At 45.8% G+C, this 27,524-nt stretch overlaps 1 protein-coding gene across 3 annotated transcripts in view; it reads right to left on the bottom strand.

Moving 5' to 3' along the window:
* The window catches only part of ARHGEF10 (Rho guanine nucleotide exchange factor 10), an 888,980-nt gene that overhangs the window by 588,991 nt on the left and 272,465 nt on the right, over positions 1-27,524 (bottom strand). For all 3 annotated transcript variants that reach the window (XM_086926411.1, XM_086926413.1, XM_086926412.1), the window contains one exon: positions 22,535-22,647. In XM_086926411.1, the coding sequence (XP_086782537.1) occupies positions 22,535-22,647 (113 nt within the window). The remainder of the gene's footprint in view (positions 1-22,534; positions 22,648-27,524) is intronic.

The raw sequence follows: 27,524 nt of genomic DNA, 5'->3' as shown, positions 1-27,524 counted from the left end.
CGCTAATATTCTGTAATAGTTCCCGACTGTAGAGCAGTACAGAAGCCCAGTAATATGCTTTAAGATTTGGGAGGGCTAAACCACCTCTTTCTTTTGGAATGGTCAAAAATGTATAAGCACGCCAGGGTTGCACGTATGCCCAGATGAAACTGGAAAAGGTACGTTCCATAGATTTAAAACATTGATCTGAGAATTTTAAACGTATGGCTCTAAATAGGTAAAGAATTTTAGGGAAGAAGAACATTTTCAAGGCGTTAACCCTTCCAATTAAAGAAAGATGTAAATTGTCTAGCCGGCGGAGATCCTTCTGATCAGAATCCAACATTGACTTCACATTTAGTTCTACCTGATTCTCAAGTTTAGATGTAATGCAGATGCCCAGATATGTCGACTTATCTACCACTAGAGGATCGCACATCTTAATTTTCTTCAGCACAATCTGTGTTTTCCCCTGGTTGAGTGCATATCCCGATACCATTCCAAATTTTATAGCCTCTCTAGTGATAGCAGTCATGGCTATATTCAGATCTGCTGTCACAATCGCTATGTCGTCGGCGTAAGCCAAGGTTTTGGTTGTTTGTTCCTGTGACAAAATCGGTTCTATCTCTCTGTTCCTTTCCAGTCTGCGAATAAAAGGATCAAGATATATCGCAAACAGTAGGTGGGAGCAAGGGCACCCCTGCCGGGTTCCTCGAGATATAATCAACCCTTTAGTAAGGCTACCATTTACCATTACCATAGCCCTGGGGTTAACATATAATTTTGGTACTGCCTGGATAAACCCCTTTTGAATTCCAACCCTGGACATGGCAGTCCACAAAAATTGCCATGAGACCCTATCAAAGTCCTTCTCGGCGTCAAGGAGAACCAACGCCATAGAATCTCCTGCAACTTCTGAGTGGTCGAATAGGGTAATCACTCTATGGATATAATTAACCGTTGATCTCCCTGGCACAAAGCTGTGCTGGTATTTGGCTATTACTTTGTGAATGATAGGGGCAATTCGAATCGCCAGGAGTTTCGAGTAAATTTTGGAATCTGCATTAATGAGGGTGATGGGGCGGTATGAGCCTAGCTGTTCTGGAGGTTTATTTTTCTTAGGGAAAATTACTATCTTTGCCTTGGACCAGGAGTTTGGGGGCTGCCCCCCTTTAAAAATGTAAATAAATAAATCAAGTAAGATACCTTTAATCTGGTCTGAAAAAACTAAATAGAATTCAGATAGTATATTATCTAAACGGGTTGCTTTTCCTTTCGGTACATTTTTGATTATAGTTAAAATTTCTTCTGTATTAGGAATTTCTTCTAGAATAACTTGATCTGCTTCGTTAAACCTATCAAGGCCACCACTATCTAAATAACTTTGAATCTCAGCTGCGTTTCCCCTCCTCCTCAGCATATAGGGTACTATAAAATTGCCAAAAGCCTCTCTAATCAATTCTGGATCAGAAATTTGGCCTTCCACTGGGTCCTTTATTTCCAGTATCAGATTTACTGAAGCCTGTTGTCTCATACGAATAGCTAACTGGTGACCAACTTGCTTGTTATCCTCGTACACCATCTCTTTATTAGCTGCGGCTTTTTTTATGGCTTTGGTGGTAAAGACATCTGTGATTGCGGCCCTTGCGAAGGCCACTAGGCTCTGCATTCTATTAATTTCTTCTATCCCTTGGTTCCCATGGGTTGCCTTTATCAACCCTTCTTCGGCCAATCGAAGATTTTCCTGCAGCTCCCACATAGACTCTTTGGCAATTTTATTAGCTCTTAATGAAAATTGCATCATTTCCCCACAAATCCCTGCTTTTAGGGCGTCCCACATAACTTCAATTGAGACACTCCCGATGTTATCTTTTAGAAAATTAGGGATCCACTCTCGCACGTGTGTGCAATAATTATCATCAAACAGCAGTGATTTCTCAAATGTCCAAGATCTGGGCGTTATGTTTCCCCGTGCTAAATCTAGTGTACAAATTAAGGGGTTATGGTCTGAGAGAATTCTAGGCAGCTTCTTGATATGAGACTTAGTTTTAAGTGAATTAGACATCAGAAAGTAATCTATTCTTACGTGTGTATGGTATGGGTTAGAAAAAAAAGTATAGCTGGGATCATTAGTATTCGAAATTTGCCATCCATCTATAAGCCCATGTGTATAGCACATGTGTTTCATCGCCTTAAACACTTTGGGTTTCGGGCCATTATACCACCAGTCTTCCTTAATGGACCAGTCGCTGGGGAGGTCAATATTAAAGTCCCCACAAATCAGTAAAGGTAGAGGCCAATGTGAAAGTTTGTTAGAGATATCGTTGAATACAGTCGGGTCATTGCTATTGCTCCCATATACAGCACAAATCGTTATCTTTTGGCCCTGTCCGTCCTGACACTCTGTGACTACCCTGCATCCAAATTTATCAGCTTTGCAGCGCATAAAAGTATATCCTGAGCCGGTGGCTAAAATAGCAACCCCCCGTACCCAAGCCCCTTGTGATGTTGCACAACCAATTTATAGCTCAATGTTTTTAAAAGGTGTGTTTGAGAACCCTCTATATGGGTTTCCTGTAAACAGACAACATTAGCACCCATAGTTTGCAATCCTATTGCAACATTTTGCCTCTTGCTAACATCATTTAGGCCACAAATATTTAAGGATAACACGCTTAGTGCCCCCATCCTTTAGTCTCAAGTTTCCTGAATGTTTGCTCCGGCATTTGCATGGATCCTTTGTCGTACCATGACCTGATATTGTCAGCATACCAGTTTACCCTGCCCCGGTTACTGTTACTTTTGCATGTACTGATGGCCTGTCCGACTTTCCACCCTACCCACCACCCACCTACCCTCCCCTACCCACCTACCCCCCACCATTATTGGAGGATACTTGGCCAGCACAGGGCCAGGTGCGAGACATCCGTCATGCAATACCCCAATGAGTCCGCTGAAACACCCCCCTTATGTAGTAACTAGAAACACCAAAAGAACCAATACCCAAACCAAACCCCAATATAAGGCCAAACATCCAGAAATTAAAGGGCACCACATAATTCGCATTATTTACACGCTGGGCTTGCAATGCAACTATAGCTGCTACTTTCAATACCCCGAACCCACATTAACTGCAAATAAGCTGTGCCAGGGTATCCCTTAAGCCTGGTTTAGTACATATTACTTATGTCCTGAAATTTAATCAAGATACTTTTTGGCTTGTATTTTGGAAATAAAGCTACGAGTATTCCCTTGATGAACAATTTTTAGTCTGGCAGGGTTTTGAAGATAAACTGTTGCCCCGAGTTTTTGGAAGGGATCGAAGAGCTGCCTCAGTCTCCACCTGTGCTCAACTGTGGCGTGTGCAAAAGCATCGCACAAGGGTGTTGTTGAGTTGAAGAGTTGCGCTTCCCAGGAGTCAAAAGAAATCTATGCGTTCTTTACATTTCCTTGTCCCAATCCCATGATTGTTGTTTGGGGAATGACCCCCAAAGGAGCGAGAACATGAATTCCTGGGATCATCCTTCACAATGCCTTCTGGAATCCCTATGAAGTGGAGGTTGTTACGTCTGTCGGTTTTCCTGTTCCTCCAGTTTCCACATGTGATCTTTTTATCGCCCCTCATGCTCCTCAGATTTTGTTTTAAGTGAGGTAACATCTTTCTCTAGTTGTTCCATTCTTTCTTCCACTGATGCCTTTCGGTCTACAATTTTGGCGCAAGTTTTTCCCACTTTCCTGACTGCTCCTTGCAATTTCTTGGCTGCCAGGTGGGATCTGCGGCTATAAGCTTTTTCTTCAGCTTGAAAACGTTTGATAGACTGCAAAATGTCTGTTAAAGCGGGTTCACTACTTTGCGTGCCGTGCGTCCCCCTTTCAGCTGCGCCGGTATCAATAATTGTTTGGTTGCCCCCTGAAGTGTTAGAACAGATCGTAAGTGATATATCATTATAATCCCATTTTAGCTCAGTATCTTCCTTATCAGATAGCTCGTTTTTCTACTCTCGATCTCTGCTTTTCTTTTTTTTGCACTTTCTTGAAGCGATGTTTGTGTCTCTGTAAGTCGGAATTAGAGCTACTGCTCCATTTGCCTTCCTCTTCTCCACTTGACAAAGAGATACTCACATCAGACACTTTAGGTTCATCTATAAGAGAGTAGAATAGTCCTGATTGCGAGGTGTTCTTGGCTTGTAGCCATGCTGTGTGGTACTGATGGCCGGTGAAGCCTTTGAGCTGTCAACCTTTATAGCATTAGGACTATCCCTTGGGAAAGCGCTGGTGTTGTTGCCACTGTTGATACTGTCCAAAGGAGTACTTTCTAACTGAGAAGAAGGTACCGAACCAGTTATAATATCCTGAGTGGGGGGCAGGGGGGAGACTCAAGAAACAGTAAAGCACTAAATTTGGCTGATGCGGAGTGATCTGCTATTTCTCCTTCAGTTGGTGCAGGCATAGTAGCTGCTTCACCGAAGCACCCGGCCAACAACCTGGGATCGATCACCTCCCCACTCACAGCTGCCACAGCACCAAAACTGCTGGTAATTAATGGCTGACAGCAGTCAATTTCTTTAATTAGGCGGGCAGGTGTTTTCTTTGCAATGGTATTGTTTGCTGTATCGATCTCCCCGAGACTTTAATCAGCACAATCCCTTTTCCCCTACCTTTCTCTCCCCCACTTCTGCCTTTTACTCCCAAGGTTTCTGGTTTCTTTTGGCGTGAGGCTGCCAGGGTTGTGCTGCCCTGTGTAACAGTTAAAGTATGTTTGCCTTTTGCAGCGCGACCCCCCTTGCTGGCCATCCTTACTGGTTTCTCCTGGATGATGAGGAGGGACTGAGAAAAGCTTTGTGCTATTCACCATGTGCTTCTAGCGGTTTAAAGTATCTCCTCTGTACTCCCTTGTGCTTTGCAGCTAGCCGCCGGTTTTGACACTCCTTGAATGACACAGTGGGTGACACAGCGAGTGCTCCGGCTCTGAGAAATGCTTTGTGGTGTTCACCTCGCGTTGCCAGTGTGTAAAGGTATTTCCTCTGGGCTCCCCCACCCTTTGCATAGAGCTGCCAGTGTCTCCAGTTTTGCTGATCTGTCAGTGTTACACGCAGGCTGGATTCAATCTGGGATGCCAGAGCCCGACAGACGTCGCACAGTAACCACTCCACGCATTAGTTAGCGTAAAAGGCCATTTTATTAGGACAGGCATGACAGCCAAAATCAACATAACATCATTAACAATTAACAATCCCCCCAAACATCCTACCTCTCAACCATCATCCACTCACGTACTCCAATAGCCACTCCCAATTCACACCACAACCTCTTCACATATACCAATCACTTCCCCCTTTCACTTCCAAACTCCTCCATCATCTCCATCCATCGCACTCCCGTCTACCACACCCCCATCCTGCACCTGTAACCCCCTCCCCGGAAGGGTGATTCTGCCGGTCATGGACTCCCCACCCCTCCCAGGTCCCGCAAACACCCCCGTGCCATCCTGTCCTAAACTGGCTTGCCTCACAACTTGTCGAACAAAAGCGCCCAGTATCTCCACTCCTTTCAACCTTGTAGGGTGGGTGGGCGGACAAACTAACCTAATCCCTGAGGCACTGGGGACAGGAAGAGGAAGTCCTTCCTCTCCTGTCCCCTTAAGTAACCTCCTAACCCCCACCCCCTAATCCCTCCCCTAACTAACTTCCTGCCCACCCGTCCTATCGCGCGAACACCCCGGGGAAAAGACTGGTCTGCCGACCTGCTTTCCCCGGGGGCCACCTCCTCGAGGCAGTGAGATTGCGTTCCATCAATCCACAACAGCCAGGTCAGGACAAAAGAAAAATGCTTTTCTTGCAGCATTCCTTGTGTGTCTTGAATCACGAGGCTACTTTTACGAAGGTGTTCTTTCAGCTTTCTACACAGTTTTGCTTGGGGATGTTCAGCGGAGCATCCCAAAGGTGTTGTTTAGCCGGACGCCATCTTGCTCCCCCAAACACTTCTAATGCTTATCACTCAGTAGCCTCAATCGATATTCTAAGGGTCTGATTTACTATATCAATATTAATCAAGGAAGAATGAAATCCATGTTGCTACTAACCAGGGTGAAGTTGGGCGTTTTGTTACCACTCAGGCCCTCTGACTCCACCCTCATCAATAACTACCTGAATACCCCTTTCCCTTATATAATTATTTTTTTAGCACAAACTCTATTGCATTTAATCATCATGCGAAACATCTTTCACATTATATTCTGAGTTCAAGACAATATACATTGGATGTGAGAGTATTATCCCACAGCATAACCACTGGGATATTCACCAATCTGGACATACAGTATAATATAAAATAGCAAAACAGCCCAAACATAACCCTCCCCACCCTCCCCCTGCTAACTGTCTGTGTCACTTATCAAAAGGTCCGTGTGTAAGAAGCGTTGTGTATGAGAGTGTGTGTAACGTACGTGAGAATTGTATGTCGGAGGAGGGAAATTGCTTCAGCATTCCAGCTGTGGAGGCAGGAACTAGGCTCTGTGTCCCCTCGGAGGTGTTCATTAACATGTGCTTGTTATTGTCTTTGGTAGAAAATAATGAGAGGGGGGTATAGTGGGATACAGTGTGCCAGGGAGCCCATCAAGGAAGCATGTATAAATTCAGCCTTCCCCCACTGATGCGAAATTATTGCACTCAGAATACTTCTAAGAGGGCATTCCATTGTAATGTTATTATTTTTTGTGCAAACCTCTATATTTCTCCCGCCGCAAAGTCCCGCTTTCTGCAAGCCCCCAGTGCCACACCTCCTCTCACCACTGATCCACCTGTGGAACCCACTGGGATTTACAGCATCTAGTTATGAGCCTCTTTGCCAGCACCACGACCAATTTATCAAAACGTATGGTAACCTTGGAATGCCTTGGCCTTGGATGTAAACTGTTCTGGTGCATTGGATTGGTCTAAGCCAGTGAATTCTAACAATGCACCTGAAATACCTACCCAAAAAGCAGACAGAAGGGGACAAGTCCACAACATATGCAGGAGATCGGCATCTAATGCCTTACAATGAGACACATAGAAAAAGCGATGTAAAACATTGGATCAAATATGGGTGGTGTTAAATACGCTCTGTGTAATATGGAGAACTGGATATAGGCAAATCTCAAAATTTGTGAGATTTTCTTGGGATATTCCAGTAAGCGGGGCCAGTCTCTATTGCACATTTTCTGTGTTAAATCTGTTTCCCATTTAGGTATTAAGGAAATAAAGGGTGTCTTGAGGTGTGCCCTGAGCCTACGATAGAGCCATCTTAATTAGGTGCCTGCTGTGTCCCATGGTATGTAGTGTTTGGATTAGCTCATGCTTGACGAGCTCATTCCCATCTGGTACCCAATGTTGTTGTATATAGCGGAGAAAGATAGAGTGCATTAAAAAATGAGTGTCTGGCAATCTCTGTGTGTGCACAAAATCCATATGCAACATCAGCTTGCCATCCTGGAACAACAAGCCCACTGTCAGTGCCCCCTCCTGCCCCCAAGTGCCAACCCTATGTGCTGTTGAGGTGCCGGAGGATGTAGGGAGACTGCACAATGGGATATTTGGCCTATTTGCCAAACTGGAAGCGGTGTATCTCGTTTTAATTTTCCAATATGCCAGTGCTATGCGCGATATCAGAAAACACGTATGTGGTAATGTTGCAATGGAATACACCAATCTATGGAGGTGACCCCAATCAATCTGATCTGCTGTGTAGCCTGTTTATGGCAGATTGTGCCCAGCCAACCAATAGGACAGCAATTGCAGCTGTCCTGCTAGACAGTAGGCCTTAAAGTCAGGAGCCGCCCTCATCCATCATCAGTTGTAATTTAGCTAGGCTGCCCCTGCGGCATACAGCGCTCCAGGCAACCTCCAACAGCATAATATTTAACAGCCTGAACACCCATGCCAGAACATTTACTGCCAGATTCACAAAGTAGTATAAGAGGTGCGGTACTATAACCATCTTTGCCAGGGCCCAACAGCCTGCCACAAATAAGGGTAAAGTAAGTTAACCGCACAAATGGAGTTGCACTGCGGCTCGCGATACATTTGAATGCCAAGATAGCATAATGTTTGTGAGCCCACCTGGATATCCTTGTCAGCTAACAGCGAGGTGGGGCCCATGTGGGCGACAGTGAAGGGCAAAGCGCACAACTTGTCGGCATTGATATGGAGTCCAGAATGTGCCCTGATAGTAACAAGTAAGTGAGCTATCTACCCCTTTCCCTTAGATAATATTGCTTATTTGTATAAAGGTATCCGCACCCTTGTTTGCCCCTCGCCACCCGAGAGTACACAGTGACCTCACAGACCACTCTAGAAATCTCGTGGCAGGAAACACTCCAGTTCTTAGTTACTCATGCACATTTCCAATCAATGTACTTGTGTTTGCTTGACATTTCCCCAACACCACATTTCTGTATTACATTTTATGTATGTACATGGTTTCCTTTTGCAAATATTTATACAGATCCTATTTCATACTAAAACACAAAGATTATTTTGGGCACCTTAAAAGTTTCAATCTATTTCTCTTTTTTAGGACCCATCAAAATCTCTCAGATTTTTCCAGTTGAGACAAATACATTAATAAACCTTCATTTAAAGATATCCTGATTTTCACAGCTGAACTAGGCACTTGTCAACCATGCGACGAATGATAGAAAAATATGTATAGTCCATTAATGTTTCATTGTTAATTCTGAAGTGAAGTAGTGTGGCTCACTGGTTAGAGGCGGCAGACTCGAGAGCAGAGGACGGCCCGGGACCAGGGTTCGATTCCCGGTGCGGCAGGTTTCTGGACCAGGGTCAGCAGACTCGATAATTCTCTCGCCTCGGTGCCCACTCTGATCAGCGATCACACTCGGCAACTCTGGGCATTAGCTTGCCTCATCTTCACTAACGGCCCCACCAGACCGCCGGGGATGCCTGGTCTCACCCTGGAGATACCCATTAAGGGACCATCTCTCAGGGAAGCCAGGAAGGGTTTCGCAGCGGTCGAAGCGCCTTGGGACCCTACGGGTAAGTAGTGCGCTATATAAATGCCTATACATTTACATTTCAAAAAGTTGTGCTTACCACTGACAAAGTGGAAGCATCCCTTGGCGCACAGCCGTAAATCCTACTGGGAATCACCCAGAGTTCCTCCAAAGTTCAACAGTAAGATTTTAAATGTTTGTATGTTTTTTTATTTTTCAAACAATATCATATTTGATTGAATTCATCAGTTTTTTCGAATACATTTTTAGTACTTAAGTCCAATGCATTTCGGTCATTTAGACCTTCATCTGGGACCACATAGGATTTGTAGTGTTAGTCAACATCTTATATCTTATGTTTGAGGTCACTTCGATAACGTTCCTCGACGCCAAAACAGCGTCTCCTCTCTCCTAATCTCGATTAGTCTGCACGGTCGGTCTTTCGGCATCGGAAAGACCGACCGTGCAGACTAATCGAGATTAGGAGAGAGGAGACGCTGTTTTGGCGTCGAGGAACGTTATCGAAGTGACCTCAAACATAAGATATAAGATGTTGACTAACACTACAAATCCTATGTGGTCCCAGATGAAGGTCTAAATGACCGAAATGCATTGGACTTAAGTACTAAAAATGTATTCGAAAAAACTGATGAATTCAATCAAATATGATATTGTTTGAAAAATAAAAAAACATACAAACATTTAAAATCTTACTGTTGAACTTTGGAGGAACTCTGGGTGATTCCCAGTAGGATTTACGGCTGTGCGCCAAGGGATGCTTCCACTTTGTCAGTGGTAAGCACAACTTTTTGGACTATTCAGTGAGTGTCCGGCAAGAGGCACTGCCTTGACAGCACGCAAAAACTGATAAAAGTTATAAACGAAAAGGTGAAACATAAGACACCAAGAAAGAAGCAGTGCGCTCAAAAAACCTCGCTTCTTTTCTCAGTTATACATTTACATTTAACACATATTTACTGCTAGTATATATTTAACTAACCTTAACTTGCACGCTCATCATGCACAGTTCATGACTACACATGACATTACTGATTACTTTTTAAATTTCTTCATCCATGACCTCACAGATGAATTTTCAAATAGCATTGTGACATCACAGATGGCATTGTCCATGATACTGCTGCACACAGATAACCGGACTGCACACTATATTGTTATGCTTCTTTTTTTTTGGCCCATAACCACTTGGGCGAAGTTAAATTGGGCTCCAGCTGGCTATCTCTTAGTTTCGATTTATACTTGCTTGGTTTCCAGGTTGGATTCCTGAATTCTTGTTCGTGCATTTTGAGTGGGGTCTGTGTGAATGCTGCATGTGTGCTTTCACTCATGAAAAGACTATGGACAGCCAGAGCTGTACAGAGTCCGAGGTGTCATCATAGAGGCAAGAACTGATTAAAAGCTGCGTGTAAAGTTGTGGAGAATTATTAGATACTTACTCTGGACCCCGCTCATATTAATTCAAGAATAGTAATAATTCCCATGCTCCTGAATTTCGGCCTGGTTTCAATTCTGCCTAAAACTGATGTTAATGTGGCCCTATGTGAGTTGTGAAACCCTTAATCACAAATGAACCACCAGAATCCCACTCAGCATGAGAGGTATAATGTACTTGATGCTGACTGATGAACCAGAAACATATAGGAACAGTTTCTGTACATTTTGGTTATCTGGGATTTATACCAAGGAGTGTCAACTTACTACAAACACCAGTAATGATGACCGTAACTAAAAAGCGAGATTGTTTACAATCTCCATATAAACATCTTAATTAGGGAGGAGCTACGGGGTTAAGTCTCAGAATTGATCAATTCAACAAACATTATTGATGAGCAGTTAGTGACTTTTCTTTAAAAAATAAATGTAATTTAATAAACACGAAACTAAATAGTAGGCAAAATATTAAAAAATATGTACTAATGGCAGATGGAAGAACCATTGCGGACACTCTCTTAAGGCCCTTACAAATTACAGGGCTCCACTACAAGGAACGGTAAATGTCAATTAATAAACACCTAAATTCAGATTAGACCCTGTATGCCGGACCAACATTTAATGATCTGTGTACCTTAGCCCCAACAAACACAATGGGGCACCTGCATCAAAATTGTAAATTGCAAATACCAAATCACGAGTACTGAGAATCGCGATTACGTAATCGTAATTTACAATACATGAAACTCAAATACTTTCAGATTGCGATTCCTATGGGGGTTGCAAATCGCTCTACCTCATTAACATTAATGAGGTAGATCGTAATTTGCAACCCCCTAGGAATCGCAAAAATCATGGGAATTGCGGCCTGCTGAGATCAGCCGACCACCATTTCCGTGATTGCTTTTAAGTTCAAATAAAATTTTATTAGGGTAAACAAAATTGTCATTACAAAAAGTAATATGTAATACAACAGTAGCGATAGGAATAATAAGCTAGGATAACAACAATAAGTTACATCAAATTAAAGAGTGAAGGGGAAAAAGAGGAAAAGGGGAACCAAAAAATAATAAATGAGGCTTGGGATGAAAAGTGTACACTCGATGAGGCTTTGTACTTCAGGAGACAATGTAAATATATGCGGGAAGCTAAGTATTAAAGAAAAAGAGGGAACAAAAGGCAATTCATTGGGGTTTCGAAACCTCTTGCTGCGATGGGGGAAGGTGAGATGAGCGTTTGGCGCAAACATCCAAGTAGAGGGTAATCTTTTTGTCTGTAAAGCAGACCGTTTTCCTCAACGGAAAACGAGAAACATTACAAAAAGTAAAATGAAAAGTTTTATTTTCATTTTTTTAAGACCAGGCAGTGGTCAAAAATAATTTTACAACCATTCACAAAGGGAAAGGGGTTCTTTGGAGACCCCTTCTCATTTGTGAATGGGTTACCACCTATTTGAAGTAGGTGGTAATATGTTAATGTTTTCACAAAACAATCATGCATACCGTTAGGATTAGGTATTTGGAAGGGACGACCTAACCTTCCAACTACTGAAACGCAAACCCATTTTGCGATTCGATAACAGGTTACCGAATCACAAATTGGGGTTTGCTGCATCTGAAAAGCTTATTTGCTTCAGCCCGTTAGTGAAGGCGAAAATACTTGATGCAGGTACCCCAATGTCCCTGTAGGTACCTAATATGTGGTGTGCAGTTTGGAAATAAATAAAAAAAAACAGGTCTATAGTCTTTCAAGGTTCTCATCATAGAATAAACTTGCTAGATACAAACCCTGCAATAATAATAAAAAACTTCAGCAATATTAAACATTGTTGCATTCACTATTCAGTGCTAACATGTCATGGGCTTTGACATAATGTAATGGTAAGTAGAAAGAAAAGCCCACCTTTCATTGAGAATCTTATTTTCACCTTTAAACCCTTACGTGAAGGTGTAAGCCTGGAGGTTTCTTTTTTTAAAACCCTAGGGTGGCATCAAAGTGGAATCCCTTTTCTCAATCATCAGCAAGCTAATGTCATGTCACCCCACTGGGCGTGGCGAGGAGGACCAGGTGAGTATACTCTCCTGTCTTTGTTGTGGATTTTAGGCCCAGGAAGGCATTACTGGAAAGGGAAGAGTCGACCTTTTTCAGCAATGCCTTTCCCAAACAATTTCCTGCTCTTGGATCATCGATGCACCACAATCAGAACACCACACTGTATACCTGCAAATCCACTGGTACACAAGCGATTCAGGACTGTTGATGGATTGGCCACACATGTGTATCCCCCAGGGGAAAACAAAATGCCATTTACAAGGATTGGACTGGGATAGGAAACGGACCCGGGCAACAAAAGAAATGTGGGGTCCCATTAGCAAATAAGATAGCTAAAAAAGTGTACCACATCTACAAATCAGGGCATTTTTGAACTTGCAAAAACATTCTGTATATTTGTTTTGCAAAGTTATGGCAGACTGCATGCATTTGTGTTTACTGTATGCAATGTTTGTGGTAATAGCAGGAAAATCAACCATAATAAATAACCCATATGATGATACAACAGGTCATCATAAATAGCCCAAATAAATCTCACATGCAGACCTGTCCGGCGAGCAATGTTAACATTTTCAGATTGCCCAATAGGCCAGTCCACCATGGCACTCACACATTCTGGGGTTCGGCCCTCCTAGGGTTAACTATGTTGTTTTCTCATGGGGGAGCAAATGCATCCGCTAGGGATTAAAACACTCTAATCTACTGGACAGCCAGAGAGTGGGTTGGCCAACAGAATGGGCATGTTAGTGCGGAGTTTGCAAGCAGAATATATGTAGTCTTCTATACAATACAAAACACTTGTATAGCTTCTCTTTTTCAAATTCAAAACTGCCCCAATGTGTTGATGTGGGCTAAGTTTTAGGTGTGGCCTTTGAGTTCATTAAAATAATAAGTGCCAGATTTCCAACAATTTTACATACTGTGTGCATGCATTTTGTATTCATACCCAATACAAACTACTGCTGAGATTATACAAAGGAACACAATAGGCTATTTGCATTGCTCTGCAAATAAAAAAGGAATGTAGTGCTTTGCGCTGCCTTGCTTTACTTGGTGTAAGGGAGACATTCCATGGGTGGTGCATGGGTGTTCTTGTGCATCCACCATTTTTTTATGCAACTCAATATCTACAAAGACTTATAGGCATGGATTTGTGCCAAAATGAGGCACCTGCCTGAAGCTAGTGTAACAAGGAGAAATATCTTCTACTTGCAATTTTCTGTTTCGATGTGTGGTGCATTCTGAAGCACACTTACATAAAGTAAAAAAATCACAATGGGAAATTGTTATATGAAGCAGCGGGCCATTTCCTAGAGAAGTCTAACTTATCACGTAGACTCCCATGCACTAGGGTGCATGCATGCCTACATCGACAAGCCCTGGGTACTGTTGAAATCCCCATGATGTTAGACAAAAGGACACATTATTAGCGTTGCTACGTTATGTGGAAAAAAGTTATGGAGAGGTAAGCAAAAATAACCCAAAACAGCAAAGAAAGGGGGGCATGGCTTAGGAGTCATGCATGGCGGACATGTCTCCGTAGAGCTCCGTTAGCCTGAGCCCATGTAAAGCCAGAATCCATCATTTATCTGGAGCCCAGACTGCATAGGTATAGTGGAGTGCTCGCGGTGGCCATCAAGACCCCTGGGGCTAAATATCATGGTGGTGGTGAGTGATATCGGCCTGGGCCCGGAGTGGACTTGATTGAGGCCTGGTGGAGGCCGAGTGAAGTGTGGGATGCGCTACTTGAGCTGCGCGGCCAAGGCCGCAGCAGATGGGACCCTGTTCATGAGCCCCACAGCGGCGACCATTGCTGACCATCGAGACTTTTTCCAGGTGCCGGTGAGAACTTGGGGCTTTGATGAACCTGCAGACGGGTGGAATCGGACACCTGGTCCTGGCCTCCCTAGCGGCACCATAGTTGCGGGCCTCTCCCTCTCTTCCCTTGTTCTGCTGTTGGGCGCGGTGGCTGCGTGGACCACCTGACTCCCCCTGAAAGCTCTGTGTTGGTGGTGTGCCCGGCCAGAGCCGCGTGCCCTGGGGGCATTAGACGTGGCAGGGGCCATCGGCTTCGTGGCTGCCTGTTTTTCTCCTTGCCTGCGAGCTGACCGGGCCCCGGGGCTGCCAGCGAGGGATTAATCCGGTCAGCTGTGGCTATGATCCCGGGGGCAGGCCGGCCTGTCTGATAGTGGTGGCACTGAGTTTCCTGGCATCCGCAGACAGGAGCACAACTCTCATAAGGGCAGGGATCCAACTGTTGCTGCCTTTGAAGCCCATTCCGGCCCAATCGAACTTACCTGGGCATCCCTCCTAGACATTTGCAGTGGACTCTTGGCCTCCTGGAGACCTCTAGGACTGGAGAGATGTGGAACCCCGGGAGGCATGCTGTTGCGGTTTGGGAGTTCTTTGGCTCCTCTGACTCCCGTGCCCTGCAGGTCCTTCATTCCAGCTACGACTGCCAGAGGTGAGGTGCAATCATTGTGGGGCCTTCTGTTTGCTGAGCCGGGTTGCAGTCAGCCAGGGCGGATGCCTGGGTCGGGGTCCGGCGAGTTTGGTCCCTGTAGGGGGTCTACTTGGCTGTCCCTCCTTGGTGGCTGAAGTAGCTGGGCTAGGCCTGGTGCGGCTTGCTGTATGGAGGGTAGGATTCCATGAGGCACGGCCGGTGTCCAGCCCCTGGTCTGTCGGCATCACCGTCCATAGCCTGGTGGGCCTGTAACTGCGGTGTCTCCTCATCTGGCATGTGCGGACAATGCAGCAGCGAGTTGGGCAATCCTATCCGGATTACCCTCTCCGGCCGTCTGTCTTGGGCTCTTATCTCCATCAGGCTCTCCGCTTCATGATGGGCAAGGACAAATATGGGGTGGTTGCCACAAACAAAACACAATGGATCACTATACTACCGCGCCCACAGGTAAGGAGTGAGCAGAGGGCATATCTCCTGACAATGCAACCCTGTTATCGGCAATCAATCAATCACCGACTGCTCTCGAGGCCAGATCGGGCGGTCATATCAGAGGTGTCGTTTCTCCGCCAGGACCATTCGAAACTGTGGATCGGATCATGGAGACGGAAACTAGGGTCTCCACGGTGGAAGACACTGTGTATACCCTCCATAAGGTCGATAAACTTGCCATGGTCTCAAAGGAGCTGGCATCGTGGGTAGAGGATGAGGAAGGAAGGGCGCCGCGCAACAACATCCGCCTATTGGGCTTTCTGGAGGGATGCGAGGGCACATCCATGGACGACTTCCTCACTGGCTAGCTTAGGGCATTGTTGCTGCCCGAGGCCATGTCCCCCTGCTTCGTGATCGAGAGTGCCCACCACGCTTTGAGCAAGAAGCCACCTCCCGACTCCTCAACTACGCCCACAGCAATGCTATCCTCTGCTTCGCCCGGCTCCATAAGGATAAAATGACCTTCAATTCTCATCCAATTATGGTCTTCCCAGACTACACCAGACTGATGCAGCAGCAGCGCAAATCCTTTGTTGCAGCCAAGCAAAGGCTCCGGGAGCTGAATTTATCCTATGCGCAGCTGTACCCAGCCAAGATGAAAGTGATTTTTAATGCCAAGACCCACTTGTTTGATTCTCCGGAGGAGGTAGTCACCTGGACTGACGAGAAGCGCAACCTGCGGCCACACACGCCGCCGCAGATAGACTCCTACTTCTCGCAGGGTATGTCATAGGAGCAACCGATAAGATAGAGACACATTAAAAAAGAAGGCACCACAGATCCCGGTCTAACTGGCGAGCCCATGGCCCACCTGAAACTACTGATTGAAGCAGCTCCGGCCAGGTTTTTCTTTTTATGTTGTGGCCATTGCTCCTTGTTGGAGTTATCGGACCTTAATGTTCTTGTGTCATTTGCATCGGCTCTGGGCGGTGTCAGACAGTCCACGCCATTTGACACTTTGAGTTATGTTGGGTAATGTTGGGTTGGATGGGCTCCATTGGGGGAACTGCTTGGGTCTTCACGTTTGGGACCTGAGACATAATTCCACAGCAACAGGTACACCTTTTTAATGGATGTATGGAGGTGGGGGAGAGGGATAGGGCTTATTTGGTCTCATGTTAATGGTTTTTATGTTCCGTGCACCAGACACAGAGTCACATGCTATGCCACCATTCCAATACCGCCCGACATACACTTTGATGTTTGGAGATGACTCACAACGCAGGTAATTTTCCAATGGGAGAACTTAATATTCTCTCTTGGAATGTACGGGGCTTATCGAATAAGATCAAATGGGGGCGATACTTCACCTAGCGAAGCGTCATTCTATCGACATCTTACTATTGCAGGAGACTCATCTCCTGGGTAATAAAGTCCCTTGCCTTACTAGGTTTGGTTTCACCACAGTGTACCATTCCGGCTTCAGGAGGGGCGCGCGAGGCACAGCGATCCTTATCCACTGCTGATCCATATCACAAAGCACTGGCTAGAACCCGGTTGGCGCTTCACAGTAGTCTCAGGCACAGTGGCCGGCGAACAGATGACATTTGGGAGTGTTTATGCCCCTCCCCCGCCTGGTCAATGTTCATCTGTTAAATCACGCAGCTTTGGGGGGACCTTCCTGGGGGTCTGACAATACTGGATGGAGGCTTGAATGACACCATGGCCCCACACGACAGATGGCGTGCGATGCCGGTAGGCAGATGACCCCCCCATTTCCAAATTGAATGTACTTGCACATATTCTGGGCTGGTCTGACTCTTGGTGGGCATTTCATCTTACGGAGTCGGGGTTTACATATGCATCGGCGGTCCACCCTACACTTTCATGTCTTGATTATATTTCCTACCACACAACTAAATTCATAGAGGGGCACACACCTCCATTTTGCCCAGAGGCCTATCCGACCACTCAACTGTCCAACTCAAGTTGCACCTGAGAATTCACCGGACCCCGTATAGGTGGTGCATGTCCCCTTAGGCTCCTTCAGGATGCCAACTATCAGGAAACTTTAAATTTTGCAATTGCGGACTATCTTAGTTTCAACGTGGGCACCTCGCCGTCACCTATTCCCATTTGGGAGGCTCCAAGCCAACGAATAGGGGGGCGGACATTAGTTTTTGCACTGGGGAGAAGCGGAGGCGCTTGGCACAGGTGAGGGAACTTGAGGACCGCCAGGGCCAACTGCAGTCCCAAATGGTAGAGGGATCTGACCCCTGTTCTATTCGGAATCTTTTGTATGTCCAACAGCAGCTCCACTATATACATGAAGACCATGCCAAAGAGGCGTGGCTGGTGACTCTACACAGGATTTATCAATGGGGCAATAAGTCCAGCCAAATGCTTCAAAGGCTGTGCCAGGTTAGGTCAACCCCGGCGCAGGCCCCCCTCTTGGTGGCCCCGGATGGAACTGCTTGTTCATCCCCTCGAGGCCGTGGTTTAAGCATTCCCTTCCTTCTACACCGCTCTGTATGAGGAGCGGGAGGTAATAGCTGAGCCTTTAATAGACAAATTATTTTCCGATATTCCTCCTCTCCGGCTGTCCGATGAAGCACGTGATTTGCTGGATGCCTCTTTCACGACTGACGATTTACAGGCGGCACTAGCTAATATCCACGCGGGCAGTGCTCCGGGTCCGAATGGGTTCCCCAGCCACTTTCTGCACCCACACATGGCGACCCTGGGTCCTCATTTACTCGAGACACGGCATGAAGCCCTGGAACAGCGTATTTTGCCTCCAGACTGGCGACATGCTGAAAATGTTGTTTTCCTTAAACCTGGTCGCCCTCCAGAAGACCCTGGCTCTTATCGCCCCATTACATTGTTGAACTTCAAAGCATTCCCTTCCTTCTACACCGCTCTGTATGAGGAGCGGGAGGTAATAGCTGAGCCTTTAATAGACAAATTGTTTTCCAATATTCCTCCTCTCCGGCTGTCCGATGAAGCACGTGATTTGCTGGATGCCTCTTTCACGACTGACGATTTACAGGCGGCGCTAGCTAACATCCACGCGGGCAGTGCTCCGGGTCCGAATGGGTTCCCCAGCCACTTTCTGCACCCACACATGGCGACCCTGGGTCCTCACTTACTTGAGACATGGCATGAAGCCCTGGAACAGCCTATTTTGCCTCCAGACTGGCGACATGCTGAAAATGTTGTTTTCCTTAAACCTGGTCGCCCTCCAGAAGACCCTGGCTCTTATCGCCCCATTACATTGTTGAACTTCGAACCCAAGCTCCTGGGTAAAGTTCTGGCAGACCCCCTTTGCACCTGTGTACAAGACCTTGTACACCCGGACCAGTCCGACTTCATGCCACAGCACTCCACCAGACACAATATCAGGCAAGCCCATAATGCCATCGAGAGTGACTCTAGCTTAGGCTGCCCAGTGGTGGTTTTACTGGTCGATATGGATAAGGGGTTTGACTTGTTGAGCTGGACTTATCTCTTTAAGATTCTGGAAGCTGTCAACTTGGGTCCATGGTCCATAGCCTATGCGAGGCTGCTGTACACAGATCTTAACGCCTGGGTTCACCAGGCCGGTTGCTGTTCGGCCCCCTTTCCCATTCGTAGAGGTATACGTCAGGGATGGCCATTGTCCCCACTTTTATTCGCCCTGGCGATAGAGCCCCCTGGCTGCGTGGGTACACCAGGATCCCCTAATCAGATGACTGGATTGGTCACAGGATAACTCAGATTGAATTGCGATCTATGCAGACGATGCTCTGGATGCATCTTCGGCGAGACTTCGGGTCTCTTCGACAATCCGTCCAAATCTTCGCTCTTTCCTACATATGGGGATCAAAGGAGTCAGACCTGGGCTTCGGAGTTGATTATTGCAGAAACTGGTTTTGAATACTTGGGGGTCTATATTTCACAATATCCCACCGTCGCCTAGACACACAATATCGCTCTGCTACTCCTGGCTTTGCGCGACGAAATGCGATTTGGTCCCAATTGCCCCTATCGTTACACTGTAGGACCGCAATTTTTAAGATGGTGTCCTTACCGTGCTTACTCTATAACCTCCAGAATTATCTGCACCCTATCCCTCTGTCGTGGTTTACTCAGCTCAACACACTTTTGAATAGATTCTTCAGGCAGGGGGTCTGATTCGCGTGGTGCTCTGAACATGCACACAGTCCACATACTATGGGGGTATTGCAGCTGCAGATGTTCGTATGTAATACTCCACCTCGCACCTCCTGGTGATTAACGAGTGTTGGTATGGATCTCAGACGGACCCGGCCTACGCCGAAAACGGATTGCCATGGCCGGCACCCCTTTGTCCTTCTTCTATATAGCACTGCGTCATTGGGCACGCTCCCTCCGGCCTGTCAGATAGTCATACAGACTTGGCGGCGGGTGGTCCGGTCCATGGGTTGGTGGGGGGAGCTGATGTGCACCACTCCCCTCTGGCAGGGTACCCATGTACAGCCGGTTTTGGCGCTCCAGGGGTTCAAGTGGGACCTGATTGGTATCTCCACGCTCGGGGATGTTATGCAGGGGACCACTCTTAAGTCCTTTCAGCAGCTGCAATCGGATTTTGATCTTCACAAATCGCAGTTCCATCGCTATTTGCAGCTATGTCATGCCTTGACCCCCCTGCTCCAGCAGTTGGAACCTTTACCTGAGTTCCACCCACTCGAGGGCTGTTTATTGATGGGGGATATCGGGGCTCACAAAATTTGGGAAATTTATCAGACACTCACTACACATACTAAAACCACTATCTACAAGACCCGAGGGGCGTGGACCGCTGATCTGCTGGCCCTGGCCGATGATGACTGGGCCGAGGCTTTGGCTAGCCCTCGGTATGCAGCTGTGTCTACCAGATCCAGACTGATCCAGTTTAAATACCATAATAGGTTATATTACACTCGCCATAGGCTTTGGAAAATGGGAGCAATCCAATCCCCGATCTGTCTCTGCTGTCATACGGATGACGGTTCGTTTTTACACACGGTGTGGGGATGTGGGGTGATTCTGCCATTCTGGTCCGCTGTGTTGTCTTGCCTGGGTCACGTCCTGGCGTGGGATATCCCATTGGACTCCAGACTGGCACTCTTACAGAGCACAGAGGACATTTGGGGAACTGTTATAAGAGACACCTTTTATTTCTGGGTCTCACCTTAGCTAAGCATGATATAGCACAACATTGGAAGGGTACGTTCCCATGCAGCATCACCAACTGAAAAAAGATGCTAGACAGATGTATGCCTGCAGTGGTTGTGGTGTTTCAGGCGAGGGACTGCCCACAGAAGCACCGTAAGATCTGGTCTTGGTGGACCAACTACAGAGGGCCCAGAAATAAAGGACCACACGCTCCCAACTCTCTGCACCAATATCAACAGTTGCAAGACCGCTTGCAAACACATAACACCTTCCCAGAGGTCATGGATTTTTCCACCCAGGAGACATTTGGAAATTATACGTGGAATTCTCTGTGGCTGCCATTCTCTTGACAGACCCTAAGGAAGCACCCAAAGAGAAGTATGCACACTTTTATTGAATCCAGTAGTGGCTTATGGGACCTCTGTGTTGTGGCATTGTGACACTGATGTTTTTACCTCTTCTTCTTGCTTTTCTTTCAAAACTGACAGTGCCTCTTTGTGTTTTTTCCCTGTGTGTCACCATGCTTTTTCCGGAGCACCCACACAAAGAGTTCACTGGATGACAATGCTGCCTTGGGCTTCCTTAATAACCGGCTCTCTCATCTCCTGCGACTGGGCAGGGAAGCCACCTGTTTCTGCTCTTCCCATGCTTCACTGCAGTCAGCACAGGGAGCAGTTGGCGGTATCCATAACTGATTTAAGTCTGGGAGCTTCCCCTGCATGCAAGGCCACCACAATAGGCCTGGGCCTCCAGAGTGAGTCTTATGGATCCCCAGACTTACTGTGGAGACTACAGATTGGGGAGATTAAAGCATGCAGTGACTTTCAGGTCTCCTGGGGGGACAGAACAGCCAGAGACTCACCAGGGGAAATTGAATGATTCTTTGCCATGGCAGTATCCGAATCCAATGAACCCAGAAGCAGACACAAAAACGCACAAGGTGGGGCCAGAATTAAATAACAATATCTCTGACCTTTATGACCTGTTTTGAATGGGGTCTTTGTTCCCAACTCCTGGTGAGTGTTCCACCCACCATAAGTGCCAAATAACGGTTCTCGATAATTTTGCAAGGATTCTTATCAGTCCCTGGACACCACTTCTATAGGCCCATAGGAATGAATGGGAAGCTGTTCCTTAATTGGGAATCGCAATTTGCTGTTCGCAATTAAAGAGTATGTAGGAATCGCTAATATTTTAGCGAAACCTACATGCACAGGCAATTGCTATTCCATAATTGTGATTCCTTAATAATCGCAATTATGGAATCGCAATTGCCTACCTTAATGCATGTGCCCCTAAGATCTTGTCCTGCTTAATCTTTTCCAGGATCAAAAGCCAAAAAGAAAGGGTAAAACTGTTTCTGAAGTAAATGAGGTAAGATTGCAATTGAGCATCAAATACTAAGCATTCCCCTTTGAGATCTATAAAGAGTATATCTTCCACAAATCATTTACCCCTCCTTGTCATTCTCTACCAACTTTTTCATGGTCAAGTTACCCAGTTGTGACACCTTATATCAATGATAAAGATCACAGGGAAATTAACCACTTTTAATTAAATAAGGAGGATTATCTTAGATAATCAAAGGGTGGATCTTTTCTTAGAGAGGACAAAATTGGCATCCTTGTCCTCCACAACAACAAGGAGACATTTAGGATTGGTTCAGAACCAAGGACTGATTACTTCAGACAGGTATGAAGCCCATCATCAATGCAAAACCACAAAGAGAGACAGAACAACGGATAAGGACTACACCGAGTACTATCACTGAATGGTAAACAAAATGAGTAGGTACCTTCATGCTTCGTTCGAGCACCTGAAAAGTGAGAGCAATGATACAGTTTGCTTAGTCATGCAAGACAGGTTACAGTGCCTGTAACATTAAAAGACGGATAACATGCAGCTACGTGTTAATGGCTTCCCCTTTGCATCATCATGCAAACATATTTTCTTGTAAACCAATGGCCCTATCGATAATTATCGATAATTACCTGTTGTTGTGATAATCCTTCTGGCATGGGAGTCATTATTGCTTCAGTATGCATACAGTCTACGTCAATAAATACATTCATTTCCTCATCCTCAAGGCATGTTGATTTGCGATCTGAAATGAAGATCACATAAATTGTGCAAAAAATGTGCAGTGAACCAAAATAAACTACACTGTATTTTAAGAGGTGTACTTTCTATTCCAGAAACAATTGCATTGCTTGGCAAAACTCTTTAGACTTAGTACGATATATGTAATATTTGTTATAAAGCAATCAACTGCAAAAAACATGTTATTATGAAGATCAATGAAGAGAGGTGATATAAGCTCAAGATCTCACTGCTGCTACTTTATGTGTATTTCTTCATGAGTTAGCCAACCTGAGTTATGAGAAATGGAATTTAAAGCATTTTAAATGAAGTGCAGATTACAATGTATTGCTTAACATACCCAAAAATGTTGCTTCCGTTTCTCATCTTTTTCCTGGTCGTGCTGCATGGCAAGTACAACAAGCATTATTTTTTGTTTTAAAACCGGTTCCTTAGCTTGGGGGACTGTTGGTTGTCTTATTCCCACTGCACGCTCAAAAATAGTGTGAGCCTTCTATTGGCAAAAAAATCAGTTTTGCATTTGGAATCTATCTGGAATGCTTCTGCGTTCTTAGTTCTCTACCAGGACTAGGCATACTGCAAGTTGTGGAAGATCAATTGCCAGCTTGCCCTGCTGCATTTTGCTGTCTGTGATTGTCATAATGGCATCACTTGAGCACCATCATGGGCATGACACAGTTTCAAAGCAACAGATATGTAACAGCAGTACCTAGCCACCCACCAATTGCATTGTTGATCACCTGCACCAACAATTAACAAGGTTAGCCTTAATCTGGTCCACTGTCCTTATAAAACAACTAGCCCCGTCACCCTGCACACCTGAGTGCAATAATACAGTCACTATGTACAAAACAAAGAGTGGAAATATTTCAGAAAATGTTTGAATTAAAAATATGCTACACAAAAGCAATCAACAAAGAATGGTGTGTCATTACAGGAAACACCAGGGTGAACATGGAACTTGGACGATGTTCTATGTGGGGCAAAGCTTTATGCGGAAAATTGCAGATTGTTATTATTGATAACTAACAGGCATGTAAACTGAAGAAATATTGTAAAGTGTGCCTAATAAAGCAGTTGTAGCAACGTGGAGAAAATCAGGGTTTTTTCTGCATTGCAAGACCTGAATATTCGCCATTTTCTGGACGCTAAATGTTGTTGGTATTAGCACTCTGTACACTGTGACTCTAATATTGATTGCTAAAATGCATGGGTGCTCGAACCCTAGAATTATATTGGTTAAATAGGTTTCACCCAAATAGTCTATGTAACTTTCCTGTAAGACCATGGTAGATGGTGCAGAAATTGCACCAGTGGCATGTAAATTAAATATCATATGCAGGGTGTAGTCTGTATTTATACCACCCACATAGATGAGACAATGATATGGCTGCCATAGCAACCAGTTTGCTCTGGCTGCAGTTTGAAAACTTTGCTGTGACACATTGAAGGTAAATAGCCTTTTTGATCTTAGTAGAATAGAATAGAATAGAAGCCATTTATAAAGCGCCTGGTTACTCAAGAACAGAGTGTCCCCGCGCTGAAAACCGCAAAAGAGCTCAGAGGAATGAACACAGGAAGAACGGACAGGGGCAAGGGGGAAGAAGAGGTTAGATGCGGGGAAAGAGAAAGGTTTTCAATTTTCCTCGAAATCTTATTTCGGAGGGTTCCATCCGCATCTCAAGAGGGAGTTCATTCCAGCCCTTGGCAGCCAAGTATCTGAACGAGGAGCCACCCATCTTGGCTCTAGTTATCTTAGGGATTTTGAACAACATCGTACCGGAAGACCTAAGATTCCTGGTAGGACGATGTATAGTGAGTAAACTGTGCAGATAATCTGGACCGGTGCCATGGGCTATGCGGTGGGCAAAGCATAGGGCCTTGAATTTAATTCGCTCCTTGATGGGGAGTCAATGGAGTCTGGACAAGGCCAGTCTCCCTGAGGCTCTTCGAGGAAGCTTGAGCACTAGGCGCGCAGCGGCATTCTGAGCGCACTGGAGTTGGTGGGTGCCCTTCTTGCTCAAACCCAGTAACAATGCGTTCCCATAGTCCAGGTGGGGGTGACTAGGGCATGGACAATGGTCTTTCTTGAGTCCATGGGGAGAAGGTCTAGTACCTTCCGAAGGACCCTCAGTACGCTGAAACATCTTGCTGTGACTTTGTTCACATGAGTTTTATATGACAGGTTAGAGTCCAATGTTATGCCCAAGTTCCGCACCGAAGCCACAGGGCAAGGCAGACTGCCCAGTTCCGCAGGCCACCACATGTGGGACCATGCGGAAGAGGATTTTCCGACCACCAACAGCTCAGTTTTGTAGCCATTAAGGCAAAGACAATTGTTGTTCGTCCAAGCTGCCACGGAAGAGAGGCAGTTGGAGAAGTTGGTGGCATCTTCTCTGTGGTCGGGCGTAAGTTTGAACACCAATTGGGTGTCATCAGCGTAGCTGACAATGCCTACCCCATAAGTCTCTACTATGCGAGCCAGGGGTTCCATATAGATATTAAACAAGGTGGGGCTCAGACTCGAGCCCTGAGGGACCCCATGGCTCGCCTTTCTAAGAGAGGACTTAAAGGGGGGGCAGTGCAACTGAAAGTTTCTATTGGCCAGGAAGGACTCCAGCCACGCAAGGGCTGACCCCTTTACTCCCATTCCAGATAGCCAAGACAGCAGCGTTGAGTGCAGCACGGTGTCAAAGGCTGCACTTAGATCTAATAGTACCAACGCTGCTGTCTCTCCCTCATCCACTATGCGTCTAAGACTCTCGGTGGAGAAAAGTAGGGCTGACTCAGTAGAGTATCCGGCTCTGAACCCTGATTGAGTAGGATGTAAGAGCGAGTGATCTTTCAGATAACTCATGAGCTGCCTATTCACTACTTTCTCCACAATCTTGGCACAAAAAGGGAGGAGGGATATGGGGCGGAGATTCTGGAGTTGGGAGATGTGGATGTTGGCCTTTTTTTCAGGGGGATTACTTGGGCAATTTTCCAGGCATCTAGTACCTTACATTCCTTGAAGGACAGTGATACAATAAGACTGATATAGTCAATAACTGTAGACTCCATGACTCCTCTGCAGCGGGTCGGTGGACATACATCACTCGGAGAACCGGATTGTATGCTGTTAACAATGCTGAGAAGCTCTTGTTTCTCAGGAGTGGTGAAGCACGTGAGACCAGGGGTCCCCGTGTTGCAATTGTTGACTTCTGCCGGTTCGCTAGAACTGGGCTCATCTTTTGTGAAGGTGGCATGGATTTTGTCAATCTTGTTAACAAAAAAATCAGCAATAGAGTCACATAGTTCTTTCAAATACGTGTCCTGAGCTTTCAATCTAGTAGGAATAGTAAGTTCTTTATAGATCGAAAACAGTTCTTTGGTAGGATTATCCGCTGAGTCGATTCTATTTTTGAGATGGCAGCTTTTTTCCGATCTCACTAGTTTATGATATTTATGGAGTTCAGTCTTATAAAGCATTTTATCCTCGTGGTTGTAATGTTTTCTCCAGTTGCGCTCTAGAGTTTTACATCTGGCTTTGGCTAGTTTTAATTTTTCAGAGAACCATGGAGCGGTTTTAGACTGCCTGGCGGGGGGCTTGGATGTCCAAGGGGCTATCTCATCTAGGGCATTGGACAGCCAATTTTCATAACTTTCGTAGGCTTCTTGAAGAGAATTACTTAGCAAAGGAGGATTTTTTTGGAGAGCAAGTCTGAAAGCTTCTTGGTCAAACTTCTTCCAGTTTCTTCGTTTAAGGGAAGGGGGTTTAAGGATTCTGTTATCTGTGAGTGTATTATCTATCAGGAACGGAATGACAAAATGGTCAGACCAAATAATTTTTACCGGAGGGAAGGCAGTGATGCCTTCCCAGTTGGCAAAGATGGGGTCCAAGAGATGGCCGTGTTGGTGTGATGGGGCAGTAGATTGTAGTTTCAGTCCCAACGACGCCAATACCGTGGCCACCTCCTGTGCCTCTTTACACTCCCTATCCTCAAAATGGAGGTTTAAGTCACCTAAAATTATAAACTTTTTGTAACGGAGAGCTGGTTGCGTGATATAATCAAGAAGATTACTTTCGAATTGTCCAGCTGCTCCAGGAGGACGATATATCAACAGGCCGTTAATGATGTTTCTCGGTCCAAGTTTGATGGTAAATAGGCCGCTTTCACTATGCAGTATATTGGCTTTTGTTAGGGTGCATTCTAGCTCAGTTTTATGAATGAGGGCGATCCCTCCCCCTCTTTGTTTGTGTCTGTCTAGACGCAATAGACAGTAGCCAGGGGGGGTAGCTTCCAGCGCTTCTGGGGCAGACTCCTCATCCAACCACGTCTCAGTTAGAAATAGCACTACGGGCTTATTGCTAGTAATTAGATCGTGTATTTCCAATTTGTGTTTTTTCAACGACCTACAGTTGAGTAATAGCATGTTAGGTTTAGCTAAGAGCAGTGTATTGCTATTAGGTGATGAAAAAGTGTGGTTACAGAAGTCGCATGTGGTAGGTAAACTATCGGCTGGATAGTTATGATCACAGCCAATGGCCATTTTGGAACGTAGAACAAGAAGCTCCTGTTTCGAGTAATGCACGAGGTGCCTTACCGGTTCCGGGACATCAAGTGGAGTCAGAGGACTTAGAGGAGTCGCCCCGCGCCCCGGACTGTCGCGGACGGGCTTGACTCTGGCTTGACTCTGGCTTGACTCTGGCTTGACTCTGGCTTGACTCCGGCGCGAATACGGTGCGCCTGCTGAACGCGTCCGCTGCGCGGAGTCATAGCCGTTTGTTTTTATACTGTTTCCTCTCGCCCCAAGGGAGGAAGCCCTACCCAAGATGGCTGCCAGACTAACTCTGCCCGAGCCCCAGGTCGAACAGCCCCAAAATCGGCCGGACCCTCT

This window comes from Lissotriton vulgaris, chromosome 6, assembly GCF_964263255.1.
Source record: "Lissotriton vulgaris chromosome 6, aLisVul1.2, whole genome shotgun sequence".
NCBI classification, from domain to species: Eukaryota; Metazoa; Chordata; class Amphibia; order Caudata; family Salamandridae; genus Lissotriton; species Lissotriton vulgaris.
Note: the sequence above shows the minus strand (reverse complement) of the source record. Positions and strands in the feature narration are given on the sequence as shown.